This window comes from Dermacentor albipictus, chromosome 10 (genome assembly GCF_038994185.2).
Source record: "Dermacentor albipictus isolate Rhodes 1998 colony chromosome 10, USDA_Dalb.pri_finalv2, whole genome shotgun sequence".
Lineage (NCBI taxonomy): Eukaryota > Metazoa > Arthropoda > Arachnida > Ixodida > Ixodidae > Dermacentor > Dermacentor albipictus.
The window spans coordinates 46,959,431-46,984,442 of record NC_091830.1 but is presented as its reverse complement, the minus strand read 5'-3'; the positions used below and the strand labels follow the sequence as shown (position 1 = coordinate 46,984,442).

Here is a 25,012-nt window from a genome sequence, read left to right as displayed (position 1 = left end):
TTTCGTATGGCTAAAAGTTGCACTTTATTTACGCATTCCAATATGTGGACCCCAAAGCAGCAAATGACCAAAAAAGTGCGGTATGTCAGATGACGGTGTTGGACCGAGACCACAGTCCTGAAGCCACTGTAGCAAAAGGACGATCACATAAGACGAACGGCATCGAAATTCCTTGTAGACAGAACGGCACATATCAACGATCAGTATTTGGTGTAGCGAATGCAATATTTCAGCAAAGTATTGACAACCAAGATAACGTTGGAAGCGCATTAGGCTTTAAAATATGGGCACTGCACATCAGTACAACGATTGTGTGTTCTCTCGAGCACCCCGCTTCGTAAATTTTCTGGAAGAAGCTTGAAATGTACTTGCAGGCGCGAGACCTCTATACGTCACTCGGGAAGAGATGGCGTAGTTTGACACGTCTTATCGACGGATTGGTCACTGTTCGTGCACAAGAGGTAGCACCAGTTCTTGTTCTCTGTTTTCTTGTCCCTTCAAATTAGAGCGATGAATCCATTTTCACTCTTCCATACCAATTTGACTTCGTTTGATTTTACCTGAAAGGAAAAAAAATACATGGAATATTAGGATTCAGTATTGTGACAATAACGGCGTAAAAACACAGTACAGTATATCTTCTGAGATAACAGCCCATCAGGAGTCGGAGGTTATTTTTCATGTATTGATGTTAGGGTGAGGGGCATCAGCATGGCTAAACCTATGTGAAAGTCTCTCTGAGGCAAGATGGGTCAACGGACCCGTAACCTTAGGCACGTAGCCCAGGAACAAGTGGAACTTCTTTGATCTGTTGTTTTGGCTTTGGCGCATGGCTCCTATCGGCGATCGGCCAAGACTTAACATCGGCATAACGAGCACTCATTCATCCTCAAGACGAAACGTGCAGCGTATTGCAACTGCGCAGTTTGAATTCAAGAAAATACTGTCATTTTTCGTTTCTTTAATGCTTTCAAGCAGCGACTTACGCTTTCATTTTAGAAAATAAACCGTTCAAATAAACCATTTTACAAGTCTTTTTTCTACGGGTAGAACTTGCGCTTCACCGGAGTCTTGATGTAGGATCATATAATTAAACGCGATAATTGAGTGCTCATTTTGCGCCATGTGAAACACCTATTCTGGGCACATGAAGTGAGCAGGGACGTGATAGTGCGTGTTCCATGTGTACTTTGGTTAATTCCTTTCGTAATCGGGCCCACTACATTGGTGAAAATGTATCATGCCAATCCGAGATTGGCACGGCGGTACTACGCGATAGTTGGTAGTGGAACTTCTCTTCACGTTGGACGCAGTAAATTGAACGAATGCACTCACAAAAAACAAAAGAAAGGAAATATATTGAACGCACGCTGGCCTCTTCAATTTGTACTGCCAATGTGAATGCAAGCTCTCGCATAGTGGCGTTTGTGTCGGGCGTCACGAAATCAAAAACTATTTATATGGAACTCCCGTATTTGCATTTGCCTGCCAAGCAAATTGAAAGATCGTTGTGAATAGCTGAAAAAGGGAATTGTAAATTGATGCCAGCATATCGCTCTGATAAAGTGCATTCCATGCCGATTACAAGAAGAACTTTTGCCGGAATATAGCTGTAGCTGTGCACCTTTGTATGGCGTATTGTCTCCTAGTAAATGAAAAAAAAAGGCGTCGAATAACAGACTGGGAGGCACATATTTCTGATTACTTAGCTTATTGAGGTGGAAGAAAAAGTGTCTAACTCACGATCTGTTGGTTATAGCAAATAGCTCAGCCAATGACACTTTCGACAGCCTGAAGGACCAACACATTCAAAAAATTCCTGGAAGCCCACACCGATTTTGTGACATAGATGCACACGTTTTCTCAGATGGATGAAAGTCTTACCAGAATGAATTCCGAGGCGGTCAACGTTCACCTAGAAGTTCCGCGCAAACGTCTCTGGAAACCTCACCTGCGGCACCTGGCTGCTTCCACAACGCTCGGCGAAGTCACGAAGAGCGGCGGCCAAGCCACTGCTCAACTCCTCGTAGGTGCCAAGCAGACGCCCATTGAGGCTACCTTCTACCATGTTAGTTAGAGTGCCCATGAACATTGCCACATTAATCACACCAGCTGAACGAACGGCAAGGTAGGGAAAGTCCAACCAAGCGCACATGCATGTAACAGTGTGCTCTTCGGGACCGTTCTCCGGGTCGCCGGTCACGGCGCAGGCGTAGCGGCCTTGCGCGCATGACAGGGCCACGAAGGCTTTCGTCATACCGGACGAGTAGAACGCTTCCGCTATCCTTTTGTGTAGTTCGAAAGTGGAGACCATGGATTCGCATTCGGGCTGTAACCGATACAGCAGCCACCCCTGTAGTCTGTCATGCGGTATAAGCCAGCAGTACAGCCAGGCGACCAGTTTAAGCCGTTCGTCCAACGAGCTGATGCCTTTCAAGAAGCCGCGGATCGTGGCGATGGCGTAGTGCTGCGGAAGGCCCGTGATCCGCACACCAGGAAGTACACAGGCGACGTCCAGCATTTGCAGTTCCTCTAGCGGCGCCCGCTGTAAGAAATGGCACAGCTTCTCCAAGTCTTTTTCTGTCATGATCGGAACTGCGAACGGCTCAGTGGACTAGAACAAATATGGTGGTCAGTCAACGGGTAGTTCCGGCAGTTGCTAAGCGTTCAGTCTCAGCTAAGTCGACCGAATGGAAAGTAGCGCGATTGTTGCACCAGCAGATGGCGTCAACGATCAATCGTGGCCTTACGAATGGATACACCGAGCGATTATGACGGACGCTGACTTTTGCGGGTACTTATCTATTGCGGCAAGTGACGCATTAAAGTGTCTATTGGTCCAGAAAAAAAGTTGTGACGTGGTCTGAAATCACGCGCACTCGAATTTTCCGAGATTGCGCTTGCGCATTTTGTCCTTCTCTAACACGGCCAAAGATTGCACACGAAAATATTCCGGGGTACAGCGTTCTGTAACACGATGCGATTAAGAGGCACGCCGAACTGAATGACTTGGCCGTAATTTTGAGGACCTGGGGTTCTTTAACGTGCACCTAAATATAAGTACGACCGCGCGACTGGTCGCTCGAGAGCACTTTGCGTGTATTCGTGGGCTTCTTTCACGCTCGGAAAAACACTTTTATTTAGCACGTATTGAGCAACAGAAAGCTGTATCGGGAGTTTTTCATGTCGTCTGCAATTTTCTCATTGACACTTCCAATCTAATTATAATATTTCAGTTGAGTAAATATTCGAGAACAATTATCTAATAAGGCGGAATTTTAAAATATAGTTTGAGCAGTGGCGTAGCAACAGGGGGGGGGGGGGCAGTGAGGGAGTGGGGGGTGTCATATACGCCTGAAGACACCCCTCTTTCCGCCGGCTACACCCAGCGGGGGGGGGGGGGGGGGGGTGATAGAAGACCTAAGGGCCTCGGGTGCCACGTGACCTAGCTACGCCACTGAGTTTGAGTATCTCCAAGCGACGGCAAACAACATTACCCTGCTTCTGTCCAGCTATGTGAAATTCACATAATTTTAAACTCTGGCTAGAGTTAGCTGATACCCCCTGATATGCATTTATGGGACCCGCCGTGATTGCTCAGCGCCTGTGGTGTTGGGCTGTTGAGCACGAAGTCGCGGGATCGAATCCCGGCCCCGGCGGCCGCATTTCGAGGGGGCGAAATGCGAGATACGCCCGTGTACTTAGATTTAGGTGCCCGTTAAAGCACGTCAGGTGGTCGAAATTTCCGGAGTCCTCCACTACGGCGTGCCTCATAATGAGAAAGTGGTTTTGGCATGTAAAACCGCATAATTCAGTTCTTTTCTTTTTTGCACTTATGGGCGTCTAATTGTCAGTGCATAGACACTTCGGAATCCATGGTTTCTGCAAGGTCGATCCAAATAGGTCACGAAGCTTCGTGCAAAAAGCGGTTTAGAACCAATTGTCACCGACATCAACATGGATGATCATGAGAGCAGCAGTTTAATCGCGACTATGTTTGGAGGCAACGTTGGAAAAGAAAAAAAGCGGTTTTTAATAAAAGTGAGACACAGCTAGATTAGTTGTTTGAAAATAAAATGCCTATAGATTTTACTTAAGCGTGATTAGTAAATAAAAGATAACTGTATTATATTTTAATATTATAATCAATAAATACCTTTTTTCAGCTCCCACTGTAAGAGGGGGCGCAGCTAGGCCACTGTCATGTGCAATGCAATGCGGCTCTTGAAGAGTGCGAAAATGCGTGCTCGTAAAGTTCACCTGCTACAATACGCTCACCTGCCACGTTGTGCTTCTTTGCTTGTGAACGTTTGTCTGAATTCGGTGACGGGGGTAGCTTCGTCGTTTCTTAACCTGCTCAGTCAAAAGCAGCGAGTTACGACCGCCAGATAATTGTTTACTTTAGTTCTTTTTGTGGCACTGCGCTTGCCGACGGGCTTGGCGTCCGAGGACAGGACCAGCACCCTACACCTAAAGCTTTTATCGGCCTCCAAAGAGAGTATGTTCTGTGCAGGGGCGCGATATCGACACCCGTATGGCTGAACTTCTCCTGCATCGCATTCCGCGCTGAAAGCTTGATACGCCCGTCATGTAGAATGGCTGGGCATTCGAATATATAGCTCTAAGGGCAGGCCGCCCAAACAAAGTTCGCGCCTTCGAGAAGAAAATTACGTCCCTTCTGTTTTTAACGGATATGGCATCACATTATTTTTTTTTCTTCCGCCGGAACTGCTCCCTCGTCACACAGGAGGCGCTAAACCCCATGAACCGTCATGTTTTGTACGCACTGGCTTCCACGGAAGCTTCGCTACCAGGTATATTTACCTCCCTTTGTGTTCATATCCCAAAAGGGTGGGGCCTTGGCGTGCGGGAACAACAAATACGCATTTTGCAATCATCCACTCAGTATAACACACACTCTGAACCCTTAATTAGGAACAGGCAAGTTATATTACATCATGTGGACCTGTGCCCCTCCGCCCACATATACAGCGAAGCTGTATACCTTTACCGTCCAAGGAAACTTTCGTGATGTAAGCAAAAAGCTCCGCATACCTGGGTCGATCCCGAAGACAGTGCAATACCGGCCGGAGCTGCGGTGCTGCTGAAGCAGCCGTTAATCCCTCCCCATACGCGGGCCGATACCAAAGATAGTGCAATGCCGGGCCGCAACGCGGCGGAGGTGAAGCAGGCATTAAGCCCTCCCTATACGTGGGCCGATACCGAAAATAGCGCAATGCCGGGCCGACCCGCGGCGGAAAGGAAGCAGGCCTTACGCCCACCCCATACGTAGGCTGCTAAGAACGGCCCGCTGAGGTGCATGTTTTGCCAGCCAGTTGCGACAGTGGCGTCGACTTTTCCTGGAAAGCCACCGTCATCCTCTAGCCAAACGGTGTCACTAAGTCTACTGTGTACCAAGGACAATGCGCCGTGTCCGCTACTCTGCGTCGCGGGATTGCCGAGATGAGTTCGACGAACCAGGCTTTCTGACGGAACACGCCACCGCCGACCCGGTCTGCTGTGAACAAGGGAGGTCCCGAGAGAACGTAGCTGGAGGCCCCTTCCCACATATCATTCCTGACGTAAGCCCCGAGTTCTGCGAAGACCGTCTGGCCTCGGTGGGGTCCATGAAACTGGTGCGAAAGTGTGTGTGTGTGTGTGCCCTCCCGCTCAAAGACGGCTCGTCTACGATGACTGGTCGAACGTTTCCCTCACCTAGGGATCGAGAGAGGACCGAGTGTTTATAAACCACTGTTGTGAGGCTGCTCAGGGTACTTTCTCTCGCAGTCATGTTAGACTGATGAACTGCAACGTCCTTATATAGATACTGTAACTAAACTCATATTCCTCGTTCTCGATGAAAAGCAGTCCTTCCCTTCAACAACGTCCTCAGCGCGGATAATTTGGACGACGGCATGGGCCAGCTACCATCTAATTCATGCCCGACTCAAATCTTGACAACTGGTTGCGAACAGTGGGATTGACCTCCCAATCCTCACAGGGCCAATCCTGAATATAGGGCAATACCGACCCGACCCGTGGCGCAGGTGAAGCAGGCGTTAAGCACTTCCCATACGTGGACTGATGCCGAAGATAGTGCGATGCCGTGCCGACCTGAGGCAAAGTTCCAGTTCACCATTAAGGGGCCCGCATACAAAGCTTCGCTGGTCCTCCTTCTCAGAGTGGAAGGGCACTGACTTTTTTACAGCGAAGATATATATGGCAAGGGCATTTGCGGGGTACACGAACAACGTGTCCATGATGCTCTCGCTCGAGCCTCCCTGCTGTGTACCACGTGACTAAGGGAGGGTTTAACAGCTGCTTCGCCGGCGCATGGTCGCTCATTCTCGCCACAGAGGAAGCACGCGCCGGTGCTAACGCTTCACCTCTCCGCCGCAAGGCGCCAGGCTGAGTCTGAGCACCCTGCCGATATAGCTTGACGCGAAGATGCACTGAAGAGTCGTGTACTTCGTGTGCTATGTGCTTCATGTGCTATGCTTCATAGACCCTTCGCTCATATAACTACGTACAAGCCACGTTCAACTGCAGTCACATCTTCATGGCGAGCACTGCTCAGCGCCAAGGTCCTTCGTAATGCAGGCATGCAGTGCACGTGGCGCGATTCGCCTGCTACAGCGTGTCACTGCGAGACACGAAAGACAATTCTCGCTACCCCAGTAGGAGATACGTAATAAAAAAAGCATTACTAGCAAGGCCTCTACATTAAAAAAAAACTTGTTCAGTTTTGTTGCTTTGCTAGTGTGCAGCCGATAGTGCCCGCTTTCTGAAGCGGAAAGGCAAATGGCATACTTTCCCACCCTTCCCACATTGCCAGGGGAGGGGTACCTGACCCTGCGGCATTCCATCACGCCCAATTCGCTGATACGCCTGTGAAGTATACACATGGCATCGTGGTGTGGGCAGTGGGCCCATGGTATTAATGTCTTTTTAATTTGAGATTCGGCGATCGATAAAAGAACCACTGCAATCTGGTTGTCTCCAAAACTGGAAGGTGGAGACGACACGACCGATTCCCCCCAAATGGGAAACAAGGTTATAAGAAACTTAGGGGCAAAATCTGTTTGAAATATTATGCGATAATATTCATTTATAAGGTACGTCTTCTGTGGCTGTCTAGTATCCGACATTCTTGGAAAAGACTTTATGTGGCGCTTTGTTGTTAGGGTTGGGAGAACAGAGGTGAGTACCCTGGCTCAAATTTGTCAATAAACATTTTGTGCCGTTTAGGCAAAGCTTCAGGCGCAAGAAGAGTCGACCCAGCTGCGGTAGACATGACAAGTAGCGCGTTGATTTTGAAACAAAAATAAAACACTTTTGCATGAGAAACAATATTTTAATGATCGCAGAAAAGAACAGCTTGCCGGAGCACCTCCCGTGGTTGATTTGTGGCTTTTGCATTGCGCTATTATAAATAGCACGAAGTTGCTGCTCTGATTTCCGGCGTATCCACAAGAAGGGCTCACTTCGAACAGCAGTGCGGAGAGCAAATGCCATCAATGAATCTAACTAAATGAATTCGAATTCGAAAGAACTAAACTTTTCCTTCAAGGCCATTTTAGTATCTTGAAGACGGCAAATTATGTTTGATCAAACGTAATTGATACTGAAATACGTAATACACGTAATACACGTAAACGTATTACGTAAAAGCGTAATACACTGAAAACGCCCCGGCAGAACGCCACGTGAATGCGCTAAAAGAAATAGAGAGGAAGAACGGGAGGTGCGCGATCAGCCAACACTACCTACATACACAAGGCCTGTTTACACCGATCCATGACGTCACGCCACCTATCCCGAAATTTCAAATGGCAAGGCGGGTGCGATGGAAACGGTGACGTCAAAATACATGTTGCGTAGTAGGGAGCATCCCCATTAGAATCTATGGCAGTTGGGCCAGGTAACATGACATCATGAATCGGATTAAAGAGGCCTTGTGTTATGTAGGTGGTATTGGATTAGCTGCGCCAGCAGTGACATCGTTGCTCTTCGTCGCACCGCAGTGCGCGCGCAGCAGTTTCTCTCTGGCTCCAAAATGGCAGGCCACGCATCATACGTACTCCTTAGGAGCAGGCAGCTTTCGATCACCAACTCCACGAGCCGAACCTAGAGCGAGTTGATCTACCCCGTGCCGAGGCTGTAGCCCGGGCACAAGAACAGGCCGAGTGCTAGCAGCAACTGCGTATCGAGGATCCGGCATCCTACCAAGCCGTCACTTAATGAACTGTCGGGATTAACCCAATGACAAACACCGGGGCCGCCTGTTTCAGCTTTGTTGGTTAACCACCTGTACGGAGTGCTTGGGCGGTGATTTTCTTTTGCATATAAACACTTATGCATGTTACGCAGCGGTATATTTTCTGAAACGCCACTCACGCTCGTTTAAGTTCAGCGTACACTTACTCTAATCGAGATCGTGCGTTGTGTACAATCATCATTTCCTCACAGCGTCAGTAACTGATTTACCATGTAATCTCGTGCGCATGCGCAATGATTCACGCAGCGCCTGCCCATTCCAAGCGTGACAATGCGCCAGCGCGATCAGCGAGTTTATTCACTAAACCTACAAAAAAAGAAAGTCGCAGCTTCGCCTGAAAGTCGAAGCATCGATTGCGATAGCAAATTAGTAAGCAACTATATAAATTAGGGATATTAGTATTATCGGCCTTATAATCTTGGAAACATTCGCATGCTAACTGGATTAACAAGCATGGTGTCAGCGCGCTCGATCAAGCGAACACATCACACTCGATGAGCGCGAACGGTCACTGTTAAAATGGTGGTGTGAGCAAGCTCGGCAGCTGCGGCGAGCGAAGTGACGTTTCGTCCGTTTGATCTCCAACGCTGGAGCGGCGAGAACACTGCGCGCACAAAGGTATGAGCCGTGTGCGAATTCCTTTTAAGATACGGCGCGCGCAGCCGTGCAAGGAAGCACTTGGCGGAGTCGAAGCCTCCGTCCCCACCCCCTCCCGCGCTGCCTACCCGCTTTCCTCCATATAGTGCCCTCGAGAGTGAGCCGCCATCGTCAGTTCCCATCGCGCCCGGTCGCGCAACGCGCACTTGCTGCCGGAGAACAACGCTAAAACCCCTTAAACTTCGTAAAGTACTGCCACGCTTTGAAGAATGCCGCCTCCTCCTCGCGCGCTCTTGCGGAGGCCGACGCCGCGCCGCTATTGGCCTAATAGCATCACGTGGGCCCTCGCGCCATGCATCAGCGCCATTTTTGCTCGAGAAGCGTCTACGGAGTGGCAAGGAGCGCATGTTGGCGCCGTTGCTACGCTCTAGCAATGTAGGCGGCGCCACGGTCGAGGAGGGGCGTGAAAGAGAGGAGAAACGAGGAGGAGTGAAGGCGGAGGAGGAGAGTGTCACTACTTTACGAAGTTTAAGGGGTTTTACACAACGCTGCCCCCCCTCCCTCCCTCCCTCATGTCCCTCCACGGCCTTCCGCGGGACCATGCGCGGGACGAAGACGGTGCGTTTGCTCCCCGCTTTCTTCGTTCGCGCGCGCCAGGTTCAGCCGCGATCGCCGGCTCCCCTCGCGCGCTTTCACTCGCACATACAGCGTACGACGCACGGCGACCGTGACAGAACATCACGGCGACTGCGACGGCAAAACTGCAATTGCAGTGTCCATATAATTGCTATCGCAACGATACGAAAGTGACGGGCCTGCGCGGCACACGCAGATAGCGACAGCGTAAGCTGGAGGAGCGGCTTCATGGGAGCTTACTTTTCAGGAGCGCGCAATCGAGGGTCTTCGCTTACAAGTTCTAGTGTATCGCCAAACTTTACCGTGGTGCTTTGGAGAGACATCCTTTAAGAGGCCACATGATATAAATGCAAACTTCCTCTTACGATTTCTTCTGAAGAGTCTAGTGCCCCCAGTAAGCTATGGTTGTCAAAAACGAGTCTAGTAGACAGAAAACGCTGTTCCTGTCAAGCGCTGAACATGCGGAATTTGGAAAAGAATGGAATTTTATACTGTTACCGCGACTAGCGACAGAAACATGTAGAAGAATTTATTGCTCTTGATTACATTGAAACAGAGACGTTTATTTTGTACAGTACTGTTGAAGGTACCATTTTGACGGCCCAGTAATATCCGTCAGTTTTCGCAGACCACTAGTCTTCATAGAATAGCTTTCAAATGATTCACTCGCTCCAGGAGACTAAAAGACACGTTCGCATCAGAAATGGGAGAGGAGGCTGGTCATGTTTGTGCCGAAAGCAAGGATGATCAATGCACACCGCAGTGGGGCCGCCGGGAGAAATGTGACCTCGTGAGTTTCTTTAACGTACACCAAAAGCATGGTACTCGAGCGTTTCCGCATCCACTCCCAACTGGAGTGCGGCCACCACGGTCGAAATCAAATCAGCAGCCCGACGCCAGAGTCACTTAGCTACCACCGTGAGTAAGCGCTTTGCGACATTGTAAAAGTAGAAAGAAGTTGTGGTGTTCAATGCATTTCACAGCGCTTTATTAGTATGAATCCAGAAAATCAAAACTACATTCAAATAAACAATGGCGTCCGCGATGGTAGCAGAAGCAGCAGGAAAACATTGAAGGCATCTAAAAGAATTATTGCGGGAAAGGACGAATGATATATCTTCGTGCACCGAAATTGACGTTAGCAACTGAATCTTTTACAAGGTGTGGTAGCCTATATTTTCTATGACCCGAATACACTGGATGCTATCTTTGTCCATTACTATATGGCTTGAATATACGTATACTACTAAATTTAACACATTCGCCTATAAAATTAGCAACATAAAGAGCACAGCTAAGTGATTTAGGCATGAAATTTGTATTCCAATGACTTTAAAATGTGGCAGCAAGCCACTTAATAAAAGTAAGTTACCGCTTTAAAATTCCGCATCACGTGAAGGTCCCTGTGTTGCTCCACGTGAAGTCTTGCATATCTAAAATATGAAAATTAAAACATATTTCAGCCGCATTTTCGTGCTGCTCTAGGTGAAATCTTGCAAATCTAAAATACGAAAATTAAAACGTATTTTAGCCATATTTTAGCGACCACGTCGTGCATGTCTCGTCTATATGCATGGAAATAGTCAGATGTCTGTTGCGATGTCGTGCGCAGTCCTTGTTGATGGTTTTGTGAAAATTCCCTCATTCGTGGGGAATGCAGAGTATTTAGGGCATAAATCTGGGCTGGTTTGTGTGCCATCATTAATCAAAAGACTAGCGCAAATAACAGGGACACAGACAAAGAAGACGACAGGACGAGCGCTAAACATCAACTGAGGTTTTATTGCGAGAGAAGGTACATATATACATTTCGGTGGTGCATGCTCACACAGGGTTAAAACAGTACAAGCACAATCTAATCAAAATGCGACAAACTATTCTGTAAGTACATTTTTTTTTCTTTTTGGGACAAGGCAAGTGATGTCGTGCTGACACAGTTATCACCTTCCCTGTCAATGTGATATGCCTCACAAATCTCGCGCCCCCACCTTGTGCCTCCCCTACCAAGCACACACGTGGAATCAAACGCAGGCACGCACCCGCATCGCTTACAATGCTTGGCGAAATGCCCCCCCCCCCCCCCGCTAATTAATCTACCAGTGTTCGGTGCTCTTTCTCGGCAGTCTGGCCGCTGCCTAAATGAACGGCTAAGACAGCACCGAACGCTGGTAGATTCATTAGCGGGGGGGGGGGGGCGGCCATTTGGCCAAGCATTGCAAGCGGTGCGGGTGCGTGCCTGCGTTTGATTCCACGTGTGTGCTTGGTAGGGGAGCCACAAGGTGGGGGCGCAAGATTTGTGAGGCATATCACATTGACAGGGAAGGTGATAACTGTGTCAGCACGACATCACTTGCCTAGTCCGAAAAAGAAAAAAAATGTACTTGCAGAATAGTTTGCCACATTTTGATTAGATTGTGCTTGTGCTGTTTTAGTCCTGTGTGCGCATGCACTACCGAAATGTATATATGTACCTTCTCTCGCATTATAACCTCAGTTGATGTTTAGCGCTCGTCCTGTCCTCTTCTCTGTATGCGTCCCTGTTATTTGCGCTAGTCTTTAGATTAATGATGCAGAGTATCGTTTGGGTGCAGATTTATGAGGTGGCGCTCCAGGTGTCAATCTTCACGCAGTCGGGGCACACATACCACGTGTTCAAGGCGTCAGTATTTAGCTGGAGGGCACCGCTTGAGCAATCGATATCGCATGCGTTGCAATCCCTGCAACACAAAAGCTTTTTTGCTTGCCCTTCATCTGCACCTTGGTCGCCCCTGCAGCTGGAGGTAGAACACACACAAAAAACACACACATAGCTGATGAATAACTTCGGAATCATAGGCATCACCATTTTGCATCTACATTCCCGATAACAGCGCGAATCAGGAACAAACACACAGAAGGCACACGAAAATCAAGCTCCTGCAACAATGTTAGATGCAAAATGGCGCTCTTCGAACGGGGGTGGTCCGAAGGCGCACTTGAAGAGGTGCAGTTAGGTAGCACAGAGGCTGGGTAGAGCACAGGTTTGTGTACACCAGCACGGGCATCTTCGAAATAAAATATAACGTTGTTAGTGCAAGCATTTGTGGGGCTTCTTTGTGCACCTTCGATAAGTAGTTGGCAATGAATCCGTGGTTCAGTATCCCGCAACCAAATCCCGATAGCCTAGGCGCTTTGGCAGCCCAAGCCCATGCTAATGCGTACACCGCAACGAGGATTCAAACGCACTAGGTCGCATTGGTTGCCACGGTGGGCGTTACCGCTGACCCACTACCACGTGTGAAAACGATTAAAGTTCAAGCAGTCATCAAAAATGCAAAATCGGTGCGCGAACGCTGCAACGACATTGCTTTGTTTCTGCGTTGTCAATTTGTGCAATTCTTGCGTAGTGGTAACTTCGCAACTAGCCCTGGTACTGGTACTTGCCGCCTCAACGGACGCATTTCTGGTTAACATCCATGCCCTCTCTCTTTCTTTCTTCCTCCTGCGGCTCTTCCTCAGTGTTGCTGAGTTTCTATTTTTACACCGGGTTGATTCAATTAATAAGCCCTTATTATTCAATGAACGATTCCAATCAAAAATGCAACACAATTCTACGGGTAGTTTTTTGACGTATTGCACTCGACACGCAGCATTTGGTTGTCGTACTAGTCGCACGTGAACTGCGCGCAACACTTCTTGGTCGCTTTGCAAGTGCCCTCCCCCTCCCCATAGGTTTTTTGGTAAGAAGTAAAAACACGTGGAAATAACTAGGCGCCAAAGGCAAATGAAAAATGCGAATCTGTGAGACTAACTTCGTATCCTAGATTGTCGCAACCATTGAATGAGCAGTATGAAGTCTGTTGTTTCTATGCAATACATCAGAAGTCAAATGAGCTCAGACGACCTCACCGCTAAATCATCATTGCTGCGTGGAGGTTATTTTTTGCAGATCTGCATAAGAAGTGCGGGTTAACTTGGCTCATCATGCCATGTAACGCTCCAAAATTACAAGATTTTTTCATACTGTAATTCAGTAATGATAATTTTTTTCAGTAGGCTGCACTGATATGCTCGTTCGAGCTTATTCCTAATCAACGTAAGCATGAAGTGGTCTGCACAAGTTGAAGGCAGGACGAGACACAGGTCTTGCCTGCTCGTGTCAACTGTTTGCGCGAAGGATTATCATAAATAACAATTTTCTTGCGGAAAGTTCAGTTTGGACTTTTCGTCTCTTGTTAAGGTGGTATCGTTGGCTCGGTGATTGGCCACCCTTCACTCGTGAAACTGCTGCACTCACACACGAATCACCCTCACTGTGTTTTCATACCATGCATTTCAACTCGTTAAACCACCTAGCTATTAAAACGAAAGAAACAAAATTGCATCTAAGGTGCTGCGCCAACAACGTGCATGTCGACATTCCCACAACAACCTCTTTTCACTGACAATGCTTCCTTGTGCTGTTTCACAGCAATGCATTTTTTTATCGCCATTTACTTAACTACTATAAATCCAGCCAAATACGAAAGCAATTGTGCCAATTTTCGGTATTTGGCATTTTACGTTTTTACTTCAAGGACACTTGTAAAAGCTGAACAAATAAGGAAACGAAAAAAAAATGGGTTGTTGTGAACAGCGTTCAAGTGCATAAAGTCAGTCAGGTTCTTGAAACACAGTAGAAACGTTGAAAAGTGATTTCAACGCCTTAATCATGTTGTGGGGTTGTGAAATATATCAAAATAAAATGGCAGTCTCCCCAGAAAATCTACGGGCGCGGTGGTCGGCCGTGCTGCTCAGCTCAGAACTCCAAGACCAACTTTGGGCCGTCCAGCGAGCCAAGGAAGCCACACAGGAGCAGCAGCTCCCAGTGGCCATCTAGGCGGCCCCAGGCCCGGGCCTCTCAATCGCCGGATTCCAAATAAAGTTATCGCATCGCCTTAATTATGTGTCCGCTAACACAACATGACCCGACATGCTTTAGTCAAACTGGCTTATTCCTTGTTATAAATCTGAGAGTCCATAACTCTACAACCATGGCTTCCTAATCAAAAACGTTCTATATCTTCATGAGGCCCCTTACTCATCGTATTACACATTGCCTTCAATCTTTTTTTTTAATTTCTTGCAAACAATTACAGAAAATATTCATCCCGCATATGACGTCATGCTGAATGTGGAACTATACCGAAGTTTTTTACCAATTTTCTTTTCATTCGCTTTCCGAAAATGTCACACTATGTTGATCTAGTCTTCCGTGTTGTCACAGGCCGCGAAATGCAACTTCGAAGTCTGTTCTGAGTTCCTCGATATTGCGTGAAAAATCCAGAATGCACCAGAAACATGACCGTGTACAACACGTAGTTCTATTTTCATCTATTCGTTTAGAGAATGAAATTGAGTTTTTTTTTTTTTTTACCACAGCAAACATGAGGAGATAGTTCCTTCTGCGTGCATTGAGGTGTTGCTTTTGGCATCTAGCAGTGGTATTCAAATAAACAAACTCCTGTCACATTCGAAGCGTTCAAGTAAACAATAAAAACTGGTTTGAAAAGCGATTATGTCCCAGAACTATATTGTGGTGTCGGAAGGATAGTCCGTTCGGTTCGCCTCTGGCCCCCTTTCTTTTACTCGCATTCAATTCGTTATCAACGATCACTATTCGTACGCCACTACTCCGTTCTCATCGGACGAAACCAACTCGTCAGTTCGAGATGGCAAAGAAGATTTCAGTGTCAAAAATACCCTGTTCTTTATTATTTTGACGGGGCGGGGTGGGGGAGGGGGGCGGGCACTACGTCGACGCAGTATGCAACGAAAATTCACCTGAGTGTTTTATCCGATGTTAAATATATCAATTGGGCACCACACTATATGAAACACTACCCGCCGTGGTTGCTCAGTGGCTATGGTGTTGGGCTGCTGAGCACGAGGTCGCGGGATCGAATCCCGGCCACGGCGGCCGCATTTCAATGGGGGCGAAATGCGAAAACACCCGTGTGCTTAGATTTAGGTGCACGTTAAAGAACCCCAGGTGGTCAAAATTTCCGGAGTCCTCCACTACGGTGTGCCTCATAATCAGAAAGTGGTTTTGGCACGTAAAACCCCAAATATTATTATTATTATATGAAACACTATGAAAAATTTGCCACGAAGACGCCCACAAATTGCTCTTAGCGGGCTGTAGGATAAATTTCGCAATGTATGCTGCAAATGAAATAGCGAGCTCATTTTCCTTGTTTAAGAGCCAGTAGGTGGTTCAAAAAGACATACATAAGCGAAATCGGGTCCAAGCAAGAGCAGTTATTGAACTCGAACGCCTGCGGTAAATTGAAGGCGTGAGCTGGAGGAGCGAAACGTGGTTTTACGTGCCCCACAATAAGATTGTGTTGCACGTAAAACTTCAGAATTTCTTAAACTTGATAATATTTCATGGACATGCATACATATCCATGTGATATGATTAATAAAAATCGGGACCCTCCGTTAAACCCCTTTCTTCCCGTTCATAACGTAACGAGGGGTCTCGAATCCGGCAACATTGATGTCTTCAGGCAGCATGTGTGGGTCTATTGACCAGTTGCCTTCACCCAAAACAATCCTGCACTCGTGACGCCTGTGGCAGAAATGATGTTCCATATCTTCTGCAAAGGTTTGTAAGTGGTGGCGCTGGCTAACAATCCCAGTGTTAGTTCTAGTAGTAACACATAAATACCCCAGAAAGTGGAATGGAAAACGGCGCCGCAGTAGCTCAATTGGCAGAGCATCGCACGCATAATGCGAAGTCGTGGGATGGTTCCCCATCTGAGGCTGTTTTCTCATCCAATTTCAATTCGATTACATTATCATTTCTTTAATTCATTTAGTAAGTGCAAGTAATGTCCCCTGTGATGTCCTTGGTGTTCGTATTTGTTTGTTGCCTTCTTATGATATAAGCGTATGTACAAATATATATAATAGATCATTTAATACTGCGAGCGTGATAACCAAGTGATTTTGTGATACAATCATACCCTTCTTCCTCTGAGTTGCTTCATGTTCCGCTTACGGCCACCTGAGTTAAGCCGAAAACATAATGTGCAATTTGATAAAATCTGTCTTTGCTGCCCGATACCCAGATCAAATGTCACCCCAGATGTACCTAGCGGTCGCGTTCTGACTTACGAAGCTTCACCGTGATCGCAATTATGCAGAGGTGTTTCCGTACGGAATGAAAGAAAAGTAAAGGGTCGAACGTCTTCTGTGACACATGAAAATTGCTGGTTTCACGAACTAGACGACGCGACTTGTAGCAACGATATCCAGCTCCTTAATAATTTACAGCCTATGTCCCAGAACCCATCAATCACGATTTTGAGATCCCCGCCGCCATAGCGCGCATCGCTGAAAGAGCTGCAACAAAAATGTTTGCTGTATCTGCAACTTTAGAGAGATATAGAGTATTCCACTCTGTAGTTGCAGTAGAGGACAGATGCTGTTACCTGGTGGTCCCTTGGATTTGCTGCTTGCTTTTGCCCTGGTATACGCCGAGGTCTTCTTGCTTGGGTGAGCTTTGGCGTGATGTCACCGATGACGGTGAGGACGAATAGTCGGAAGTGATATCTTCATATACTGCAAATATAGCAAGGAATAAAAACAAGATATGGAGTTTTATTGCATATGGTTGAACAAGGATGGCAGTATACAAAGTCTTTCAAAGCACAGTGCTCTTAGAAAAAAATGCAGAGTACGCAGCATGAGTCATGTCTCTTATGCGCCTAAGGCATAACGCTTGTCCTATAGGGGCTTCAAATTTTGGCATATTTCAAGCTCTTACCAGGGAGAAACGAACATCTTAGCAAAAGACAAAGCAGGACAGGACTGACAGGACGGACGAACTGCGCAAACGCAACCAGCGGTATAGGGGCTGAAATAGGCAAGTAAACAGGCTTTCTGCGCCATTTGTGGCACCCGACCTCCCCTTGGAGGCTCAAATGCGACCGTCCAGGCTGTCGCCAGGCGGCACAACGCACGCTCAACGTGAACTAAGCCATCTCCCCCGATGCCCTCTCTCGCGTTTGATCGCGGCTCTCCGGGTCGCGGGTGCCTCGCCCTCTCCACCAGTGGTCAACGACCCGCACGCGCAGGCCGGCTTCTCGCCTCTACCTTCCACTGCTGCAGGCGAAGTAGTGTGAGCCATATATCCTAGATGGCGCCCTCCCACAGCCGAGTGCTTGCTGTGGTAAAGCTAGGGAAACTACGGAGCATGTTTTATTAGAATGTGAAGACGTCTACCCAGCGGTCGATTTAGGCACCACTGGCCTCCTTGAAGCCCTTGGGTTCAGAGGGAGCAGTGGTAAAGCAAACATGTCCGCAACAGACATTAGTAAGAGGCGACTGCAGGATTGGTGGAAGAAAAGTAGGGAAACGACAAAAGACGGAGACGTACAAAAGCACAGTTCGCAATAGGGGATCAGAAAATTTGGGCGTGGTAGTTCATAGCGTTTTTTTGTCTTTTCTCATTGTTTCACCAAGGTAGGATATTCGGCAGTATAGTAGCAAGAGCTTGGTGGCGCAACCCACCGCCCCGTTCCAAAGGGGACGCTCATAACATCCATCCATCCGTCCGTGCGTGTTATTCGGCGAGGACGCATGAGTAGCAGCAGCAGCAGCAGGTGGCAAACAATGTCTGGAAACTAGGCACACGGGGGTTCACAAAGAAAGCTTCGCTTTAGGAAGCGACGCGAGCGGAGCGCATGTTATGAATTTATTGAACTTAGAGGGTTAGCTCCAATACCAGAAAATACACCAAACCTGTACCGAAGCGCTGCCGTCTGCATTTCCATGTGTACCGCGGAATGCCCATCCGCAGGTTCGCGTCGGTTAAGAGATTTCTGGAACCTCTGGCAGAAATACGGACAAGGAGTTGGTAGATGCATGCTGCTTTCCTGAACTTCACAAGATAGGTAAGCCTGATTACTTGCACCATCACTAAGCTCGGCCTTTGCACGTTGGTCTGATCAGCCTTTCCCGCTTTCTGCCATATGTAGTGGGCTAAATTCGAGCGGAAGGTTTGTACAGTGATGAGAATGATTTCCATCTTATATCAAATACAGGCAAGAAACTTTGCTTATCACCATTTTTATATATTTTGTCCTGTACGTGCGTCATACTAATTTCAGCCAAAGACATCAGAATTATGAAATTTCGATGTGTTGGAACTTGACCGTATATAAGTAGCTAGAGTGCTAAGTATACAAGAAAAAAGAAAGCTGGGGAAGGGGGGGGGGCGCCCAAAGGTGGCATATATTGTTGACATGTCTTCCTGCGTTTTCTACATCGAAATTTTTATTATAGGGCTAATAAATTGACGTTTCCCCAGTGGCTTTCGGCATTCTGAAAGTGCACTGAACAGAGGTAGTCTCGCGCTAACCTAAATGAACAACGTGTTTGCACCGGAAAGGGATAACTAGATTTACTTGCAAAGAGAAATAGTGCAAAATACGACTCATGATTGTGAAACATGACGAAGCATTGTGCGGCCAATGCTTGGGATAAACTGTGTCACAGAAATTGAAATTAAAATTTAATACTAAATTTGCATTCACTTACAGTTCTACCTAGTCGACGCGGATTTGTGTATTAGCCCTGCGATCGTGCTTTGTTTCCAAAGCTACGTAGTCTGTCGTTCACTCGCTAGGTGTGTTTTATGGCTGAATCACGAGATCGCGTTTGTAACTGCGACCGCCATGGTTATATTAGTTATTGATGGCTAAATTCTGGGGATTTTCTTACTGAAACCACAATACAACTTTGAGCACGCCTTAGTGGTAGTGCCCCGATTTATTGTGACCACTGGGGGTTCTGTAGCATGCGCGAAAGTAACAAATGTTATTTTTGTTTTTGTTTTTTTGCATTTAAGCCCCATGACTTCCAGTGACCAGCGACTTAGAGCTCAACAGCAGAAAGCCATAGATATATTAGGCTACGAGGTCTGGTGCTTCTACGAAAGATACATTGAATCTACACGGTTTCCTTTCCTGCAAATGCTGGAATTATCAAAGCTCATACTAGAAAAAACAACAAAGCTTATAATTGCAGCGTCACCGTGCTATGCGAGCACGCAATCGGGGCGGGAGCCAGCGAACAAAAATGCAACTATTGCAACTGCAACTATTCCAACTGCAACAACAATGCAACTATTGCAGCCGGTGCGCATTACACGAGAAAAGTGAGTACCCCTGCTGACGTCACCGGTGTGTGTGGTCGCCGATGTGTGGTGTGCCCCCACGTGTCATTTTTTTGCGCAGGAAAACATGCCGTATCAGGGGTCAATGGAATAGTTTCCGCAACCACCGCTTTTCGCAATGTGCGCCTGATTCGAAGCACACGGCGTTTTTATACTTTCCCGACATCGGAATACTACAACCCCGGGCTTGGAACCGAACCCCGTTCCTCGTGCTTAGCAGCCCAACGGCATCAGGAATAAATAACCGCAGTGGCTACACACTAAGTCGTTAGTTAATGTACTCCTGGCATCAGTTCTACGTTCGTTCGTCATTCAGGCGCTACTACATTAGTATGTGGAACAAACTAGCCCACTAATACATGCTCAGTACACTTAAGCCTTCGTGCCCGTTCTGCAAATGACGATCGAAGTCGTGGATGTTACGCACTTGATCTGGATTTTTTCCGAACTCCGTCAAGCCAGTCTTCGCTATTACAGGGCGGCAGCAACATGCGTAGCACGGCCTCAAGTCCAAGACAGCTGGATTCTTGGACCTCATCGTCGCTGCCTGTTTGATTTCCTGCAAGAAAAAAGAAAGTTTCTTTTTTTCATTCCTAAATACACATTTGTAGTGCAGCTAGCAACAGGCCTTCAAATAAATATAACACGAATGAGCTCGCGCTCTTATTATTCTGTTGAGAAATACTAATTTGATTGTTTTCCAATAAAAAGTTATGGCGTTTTCCGTGGCAAAACCACGGTCTGATTAAGAGGCACACCGTAGTGGGGGACTCCGGCATAACTTGGACCAGTTGGGGTCCTTTAACGCGCACTTAAACCTATGCACACGGGGGTTTTTCCCATTTCACCCGCATCGAAATGCGACCGCCATGGCCGTGATTCCATCGCGCGACCTCGTGCTTAACAGCCCAACATCATAGCCACTCAGCAAACCACGGCGGGTCTTGCTTGTGAATGCCTAGCATTTCTGGCTAATCACCTATTTTTATGGAAGACGACGTACGGCGACTTCGCAGCTAAGTACTGCGAATACCGTAACTCCCACATATTCCTTTCTATGCCCGATAGACAAATGTTTATGGGCGTCTGAAACACCCATTCGTCAAACCAACCCGTCAAGCCCGTATTCGACAACTAAGCTCATCAGCACGTATGTGGCCCAACACGCTTACTACAATTAAAGGCGATAAACTCTCTCTTACCACTGGAATCGTCACATCGGTCAGGGCTTGCCCCCAGCCATCGCTCTGTTCCATCTTCCTCGGGATTTTCTGACGGAACGGCCGGCTCCATGTAGATACGGGCCCTAGCAAACGCGGCGTCGAGACTAGGGTACGTGCCAACCCGGATGTTCCTAGAAGCGGTTCCCATCACCGCGCCCACGGCAGCATCGACAACAGGCTCAAACTTATCCCCGGTGACGTGAACGGCCAGGAACGGCATCGCGTTCCAGACGTACAAGCAGGCATAATTGTGGTCTCCCTCTGCGGATTTCGGGTCTTCCACCATAATGCACGAGCAGCAGGTGTTCTTCCTGTCCCGGCCTATGGTCCTCGTGTCGCTACCCAACGCGTACGCCACGCTCTGGAACACTCGTATTGCCGACTGATGCTTGGCAAAGTCTCTGTGGAGGTACAGAGACCATCTCCCCAGCGTGTCGTGCGGAATCAGCAAGCCACTCAGTCGCGCCGCTCGCCGTAGTCGCTCCGTCGGTTCGTCAATGGCTCGAAGAGCGTCCCGGATGGCGGTGGCCGCCTGCCATGACGTGGCGCCTTTCAGCCGCGGAAGCCACTCGGCATGTTTCCACTCGATGGAGCCCAATTCCTTTGGTGGCACTTGAAAAACGTAGGAGCTAATGCTGAGCAAGTCCCTTTCCGTCATATCTTAGAAATTCGGCAAAGACTAGAAAACCTTGCTGCGACTGTCGATTGCAGTCGACGGTTGCGATGGCGGCGCGGCGCTAGGCTTCCCCCTCAGTCGCTGTCGTCTTCCGTCAAAATGGCCGAGTCTCGTATTCACTTGAGCAAGCGTGAAAGCATTCTTGATGACAGCGCATGTGCACGTAGCCCGTGTCCAAGTCGAAAACGCTACTGGTCCGAAGTTTAAAAAACACCCTATATTCTGAATAAAATGTGGCAGCTTGACACTACGTATTGCCTTTGTTCACACTTCTATCGGGATGGTTCGAATGGCAAGAGTGGTGTTTACTTAGAAAATGGACAGTTAATCGTGGCTAAGCGCACGAGGTTCCCGTGCTGGGTACATTACCGCGGCCGCGGAGGTAATTTGTAAACATGCCCAAAGTTCGAAAAAAAAACGTGCTGTATCAGATACCCGTGAGCTTGTATACCCAATCAATGGCTTCTGAGTATGCAAGAACCCACCCTTCACACTTTCTTGCCGTAAAAACTTATTGCCTACAAGCGTGGCCTGGTTTGCGCATGACAGCTACAGTCAGCGAAACTGTGAGAAACGAGCCATCTGGTAATTTGGCACCCTCTCAACCAACTGTAGTCTGTGTCATGCGCAGTGCCACACAAGTTCGTGCCGAGAAAAAAAATATGCAGATCCCACGCACTGTGTGAATCGATGTAAGCGAAGCTTTGTCTGTTTACGTTCATTGACGCTATTTCTCGGTGATATATTGACGGCTTACGACAGTCGTGGTGGGATGCGAGATGTTACCTTGCCTGTTCCGCTCGACGCTTTATGCGATCCCTCGTCTCGTCGGCACTAAGTGCACGCTTCGGCGCCATGCTGGGTCGTAGCGTAGTAGCTCCCAAAACTGCCTGCTCTCTCTCTCTATTTCCTCGCTAATATTCTCCCCAGCTCCTCCATCTGCTGTCGTTGCTGTTGCGGATGGGGAAGGAGACAAGCGCGGCCGCTCCTGCACAGCATTTGTGAGGGGTCACGCCTAGTTACCGCGTCCACAGGGCGTTGTGCAGATGCGACGCGGCGTAAATCTTGAGAAAGCTTCGCTTTAAAAGCAGTGCCTCTCCTGCGCGCCAGGTGGCACTGTCAAGTTAGGGCAAGAAGGAAGAGGAAGCACGTGCTTGCTGTGGTAAAGCTAGGGAAATGACGGAGCATGTTTTATTAGAATGTGAAGACGTCTACCCAGTGGTCGATTTAGGCACCACTGGGCTCCTTGAAGCCCTTGGGTTCAGCGGGAGCAGTGGTAAAGCAAACATGTCCGCAATAGGCATTAGTAAGAGGCGATTGGAGGATTGGCGGGAAGAAAAGTAGGGAAACGACAAAAGACGGAGACGTACAAAAGCACAGTTCGCAATAGGGGATCAGAAAATTTGGGCGTGGTAGTACACAGTGTTTTTTTTTCTTTCTTCATTGTTTAACCTAGGTAGGACATTAGCCAGTATAATAGCAAGAGCTTGGTGGCGCAACCCACCACCCCTTTCCAAAGGGGACGCTCATAACATCCATCCATCCATAGAAATGCAGTGACGAACGAGCTCCTTCATCTGCTACGGCCCGGTTAGGCGTCTTCGAAAAATACACGCAGCGTAAATAGAACGCTTGTCTTTTTTCTTTCTTTCGCATTTTCTTTTCTCCAAAGCATTCTTTGCCTCATTCCAGGCATTTCGCAGTAAATATAGTAGGTTCCGGTGTCGCCTCGTTTGGGGTCTCTCTCATCAAAATAAGTACGTGGCCAAACCAACCAACCCTGTTCTTCTTTGCGCAGAAGCCAGATACGCTTGCCACTAGGCTACGCTCGCACGCATATTGTGAACTTCTTTCTCGTAGACAAAACCGCCGTCATATTCCAGTAGTTATGTCATTGCGCTGCTGAACAAAATGTACGCGCGTTCCATCCCGGTCACGGTGTAAGAGCCAATCTATTTAGGTCAGGAGACTTCCCGGCTAGCTTGCGAGACGCGATCGACCAGATAAAGAAGAAATGGCACTCGTCCATCGGTCCGGTGACGGCAGCGGATACCTATCGGCGGGTCAGTGTTACATGGTGCAAGACGACGTACAGAAGCTACATGGAATTTTCGCCATTTTCGTGTGAGCTGCGCAATGGGAAAGGTGCAGCCGAAGGAATTTGTTCAGAGGAGTTAAGAATGGTGGATTAGGCCTTGGACACCCCCTTTTTTTTTTGCGGCAGATTGTCAGAAGATCTTTGTTCCTTCGAGACGTCAGCGACCCTTTATTGAGCACCGTATGCCAAGTAAGCCAGGGGCGCATGTTGCCAGATTTTGTTTTTTCAACCGAAATACTCTCGGCAGGTATTTTTGGTTATTTTAGAGAAGTTTTCGCGAGTATACGATTCTTCGCAACGAGGTTTGCAAAAGAATATGTATCCACAGCCAAAAAGAAAAGGTTGTACAAGGATTTGTGTGACGTTGTTCTGTCGGATCTCATGTACAGAGCCTTTACAGGGGAGGCCCTGGAAGGGACGTGTTAAATATAGTAGAGAAAATGAAGGTTGTGCCAGGGGGTTAAATCTTTCTTTTGATGTTACGCACTTGAACGTTGGCACGAAAAATGTTTTTTCCAGGAAAAGGGCTTATTTCTTCCATGGGGAACTCACTGCCTTATTTGCAAACGACCAGAAACGATAGCTCATGCTTTGCTTCATTGTTGTCAAGTCTACGAACCTCGGTGCGCTTCGTCACCGTGGCTACGGCCTGGCTGTTCCCTTGCCGAGTAGGACTACCAATCACTGCGGAGTACGCGCGCCGCGTAATCCGCTGGGTTCCTTGCACCACCACCAGATGGCGCTCGTCTCCGGGCATCCACGGCAGCGGCGGCGCCAGCCCTGCGGGGGAAACAAAGAAAAGAAACCAGAAAGCTAGTCTTCGCGCATCCGGGGCCACGCGGTAATGAGGAAGTAAACGCTTCTAGCGAGTAGAATCGATTTCAATTTCGCCACGTACGTGCGCGCACGCTGCCTCTAAAACCGTGATGCCTTCAAGGTGTCCGCCTTAGACGCTAGTAGTCAGCAACTCCGCGCAACAAGAGGCTCGGTATAATTAATTTGTGTGCGCCCGCGGTTGTGTGTCCGTGCGCGTATTCGTGTTTCCCCACTTTATGCACTCACACAAAGCTTCGATGTATATAGATTCCAACTCGTTGGACCCGCTGCAGTTCTACGCATGAAGTGCTTTTAGCTGTCGTTGTCGCCGACCTTCAAGTGACGTTGAGCCAAAACCAGGAGCCGTTATCCAGGTGCTCAAACGAGAAAATCCGGGCAAGTTGCCGGACCAAAACGAGAAAGTGCTGTCTCTGGCACCCAGCTCTTTGTACAGGACAATGTTACATACGCTAGCTACTGCCCA

General features: G+C 48.0%; 1 protein-coding gene across 3 annotated transcripts; it reads right to left on the bottom strand.

The window, feature by feature from the left end:
• Nucleotides 1–22,068, bottom strand: LOC139050883 (uncharacterized). Of its 3 annotated transcripts, XM_070527693.1 has the most exons (5): nt 20,918–22,068; nt 20,143–20,274; nt 16,969–17,098; nt 12,157–12,285; nt 1–560 (listed from the first exon to the last, which is right to left on the bottom strand). In XM_070527693.1, the coding sequence occupies exons 1-5, from the start codon at nt 21,594–21,596 to the stop codon at nt 557–559; spliced, it is 1,074 nt and encodes a 357-aa protein (XP_070383794.1). In that variant the 5' UTR covers nt 21,597–22,068; the 3' UTR covers nt 1–556. The 3 variants fall into 3 exon arrangements, 2 of the variants coding, with proteins under 2 accessions (XP_070383794.1, XP_070383793.1); XM_070527692.1 differs by lacking the exon at nt 1–560 and having other exon boundaries at nt 11,977–12,285; nt 20,918–22,066; XR_011509112.1 differs by lacking the exons at nt 12,157–12,285; nt 16,969–17,098; nt 20,143–20,274; nt 20,918–22,068 and adding an exon at nt 1,885–2,984.
• Nucleotides 22,069–25,012: the final 2,944 nt, after the last annotated feature.

Excerpts from the sequence above, each read along its gene's own strand:
- LOC139050883 (XM_070527692.1), bottom strand. The coding sequence starts at position 21,596 with ATGACGGAAAGGGACTTGCTCAGCATTAGCTCCTACGTTTTTCAAGTG. Across the intron at positions 17,099-20,142 it reads TCGGAAAAAATCCAGATCAA|TATATGAAGATATCACTTCC; the intron begins GTGCGTAACATC and ends CTATATTTGCAG. Across the intron at positions 12,286-16,968 it reads CAAATCCAAGGGACCACCAG|CTGCAGGGGCGACCAAGGTG; the intron begins GTAACAGCATCT and ends TTCTACCTCCAG.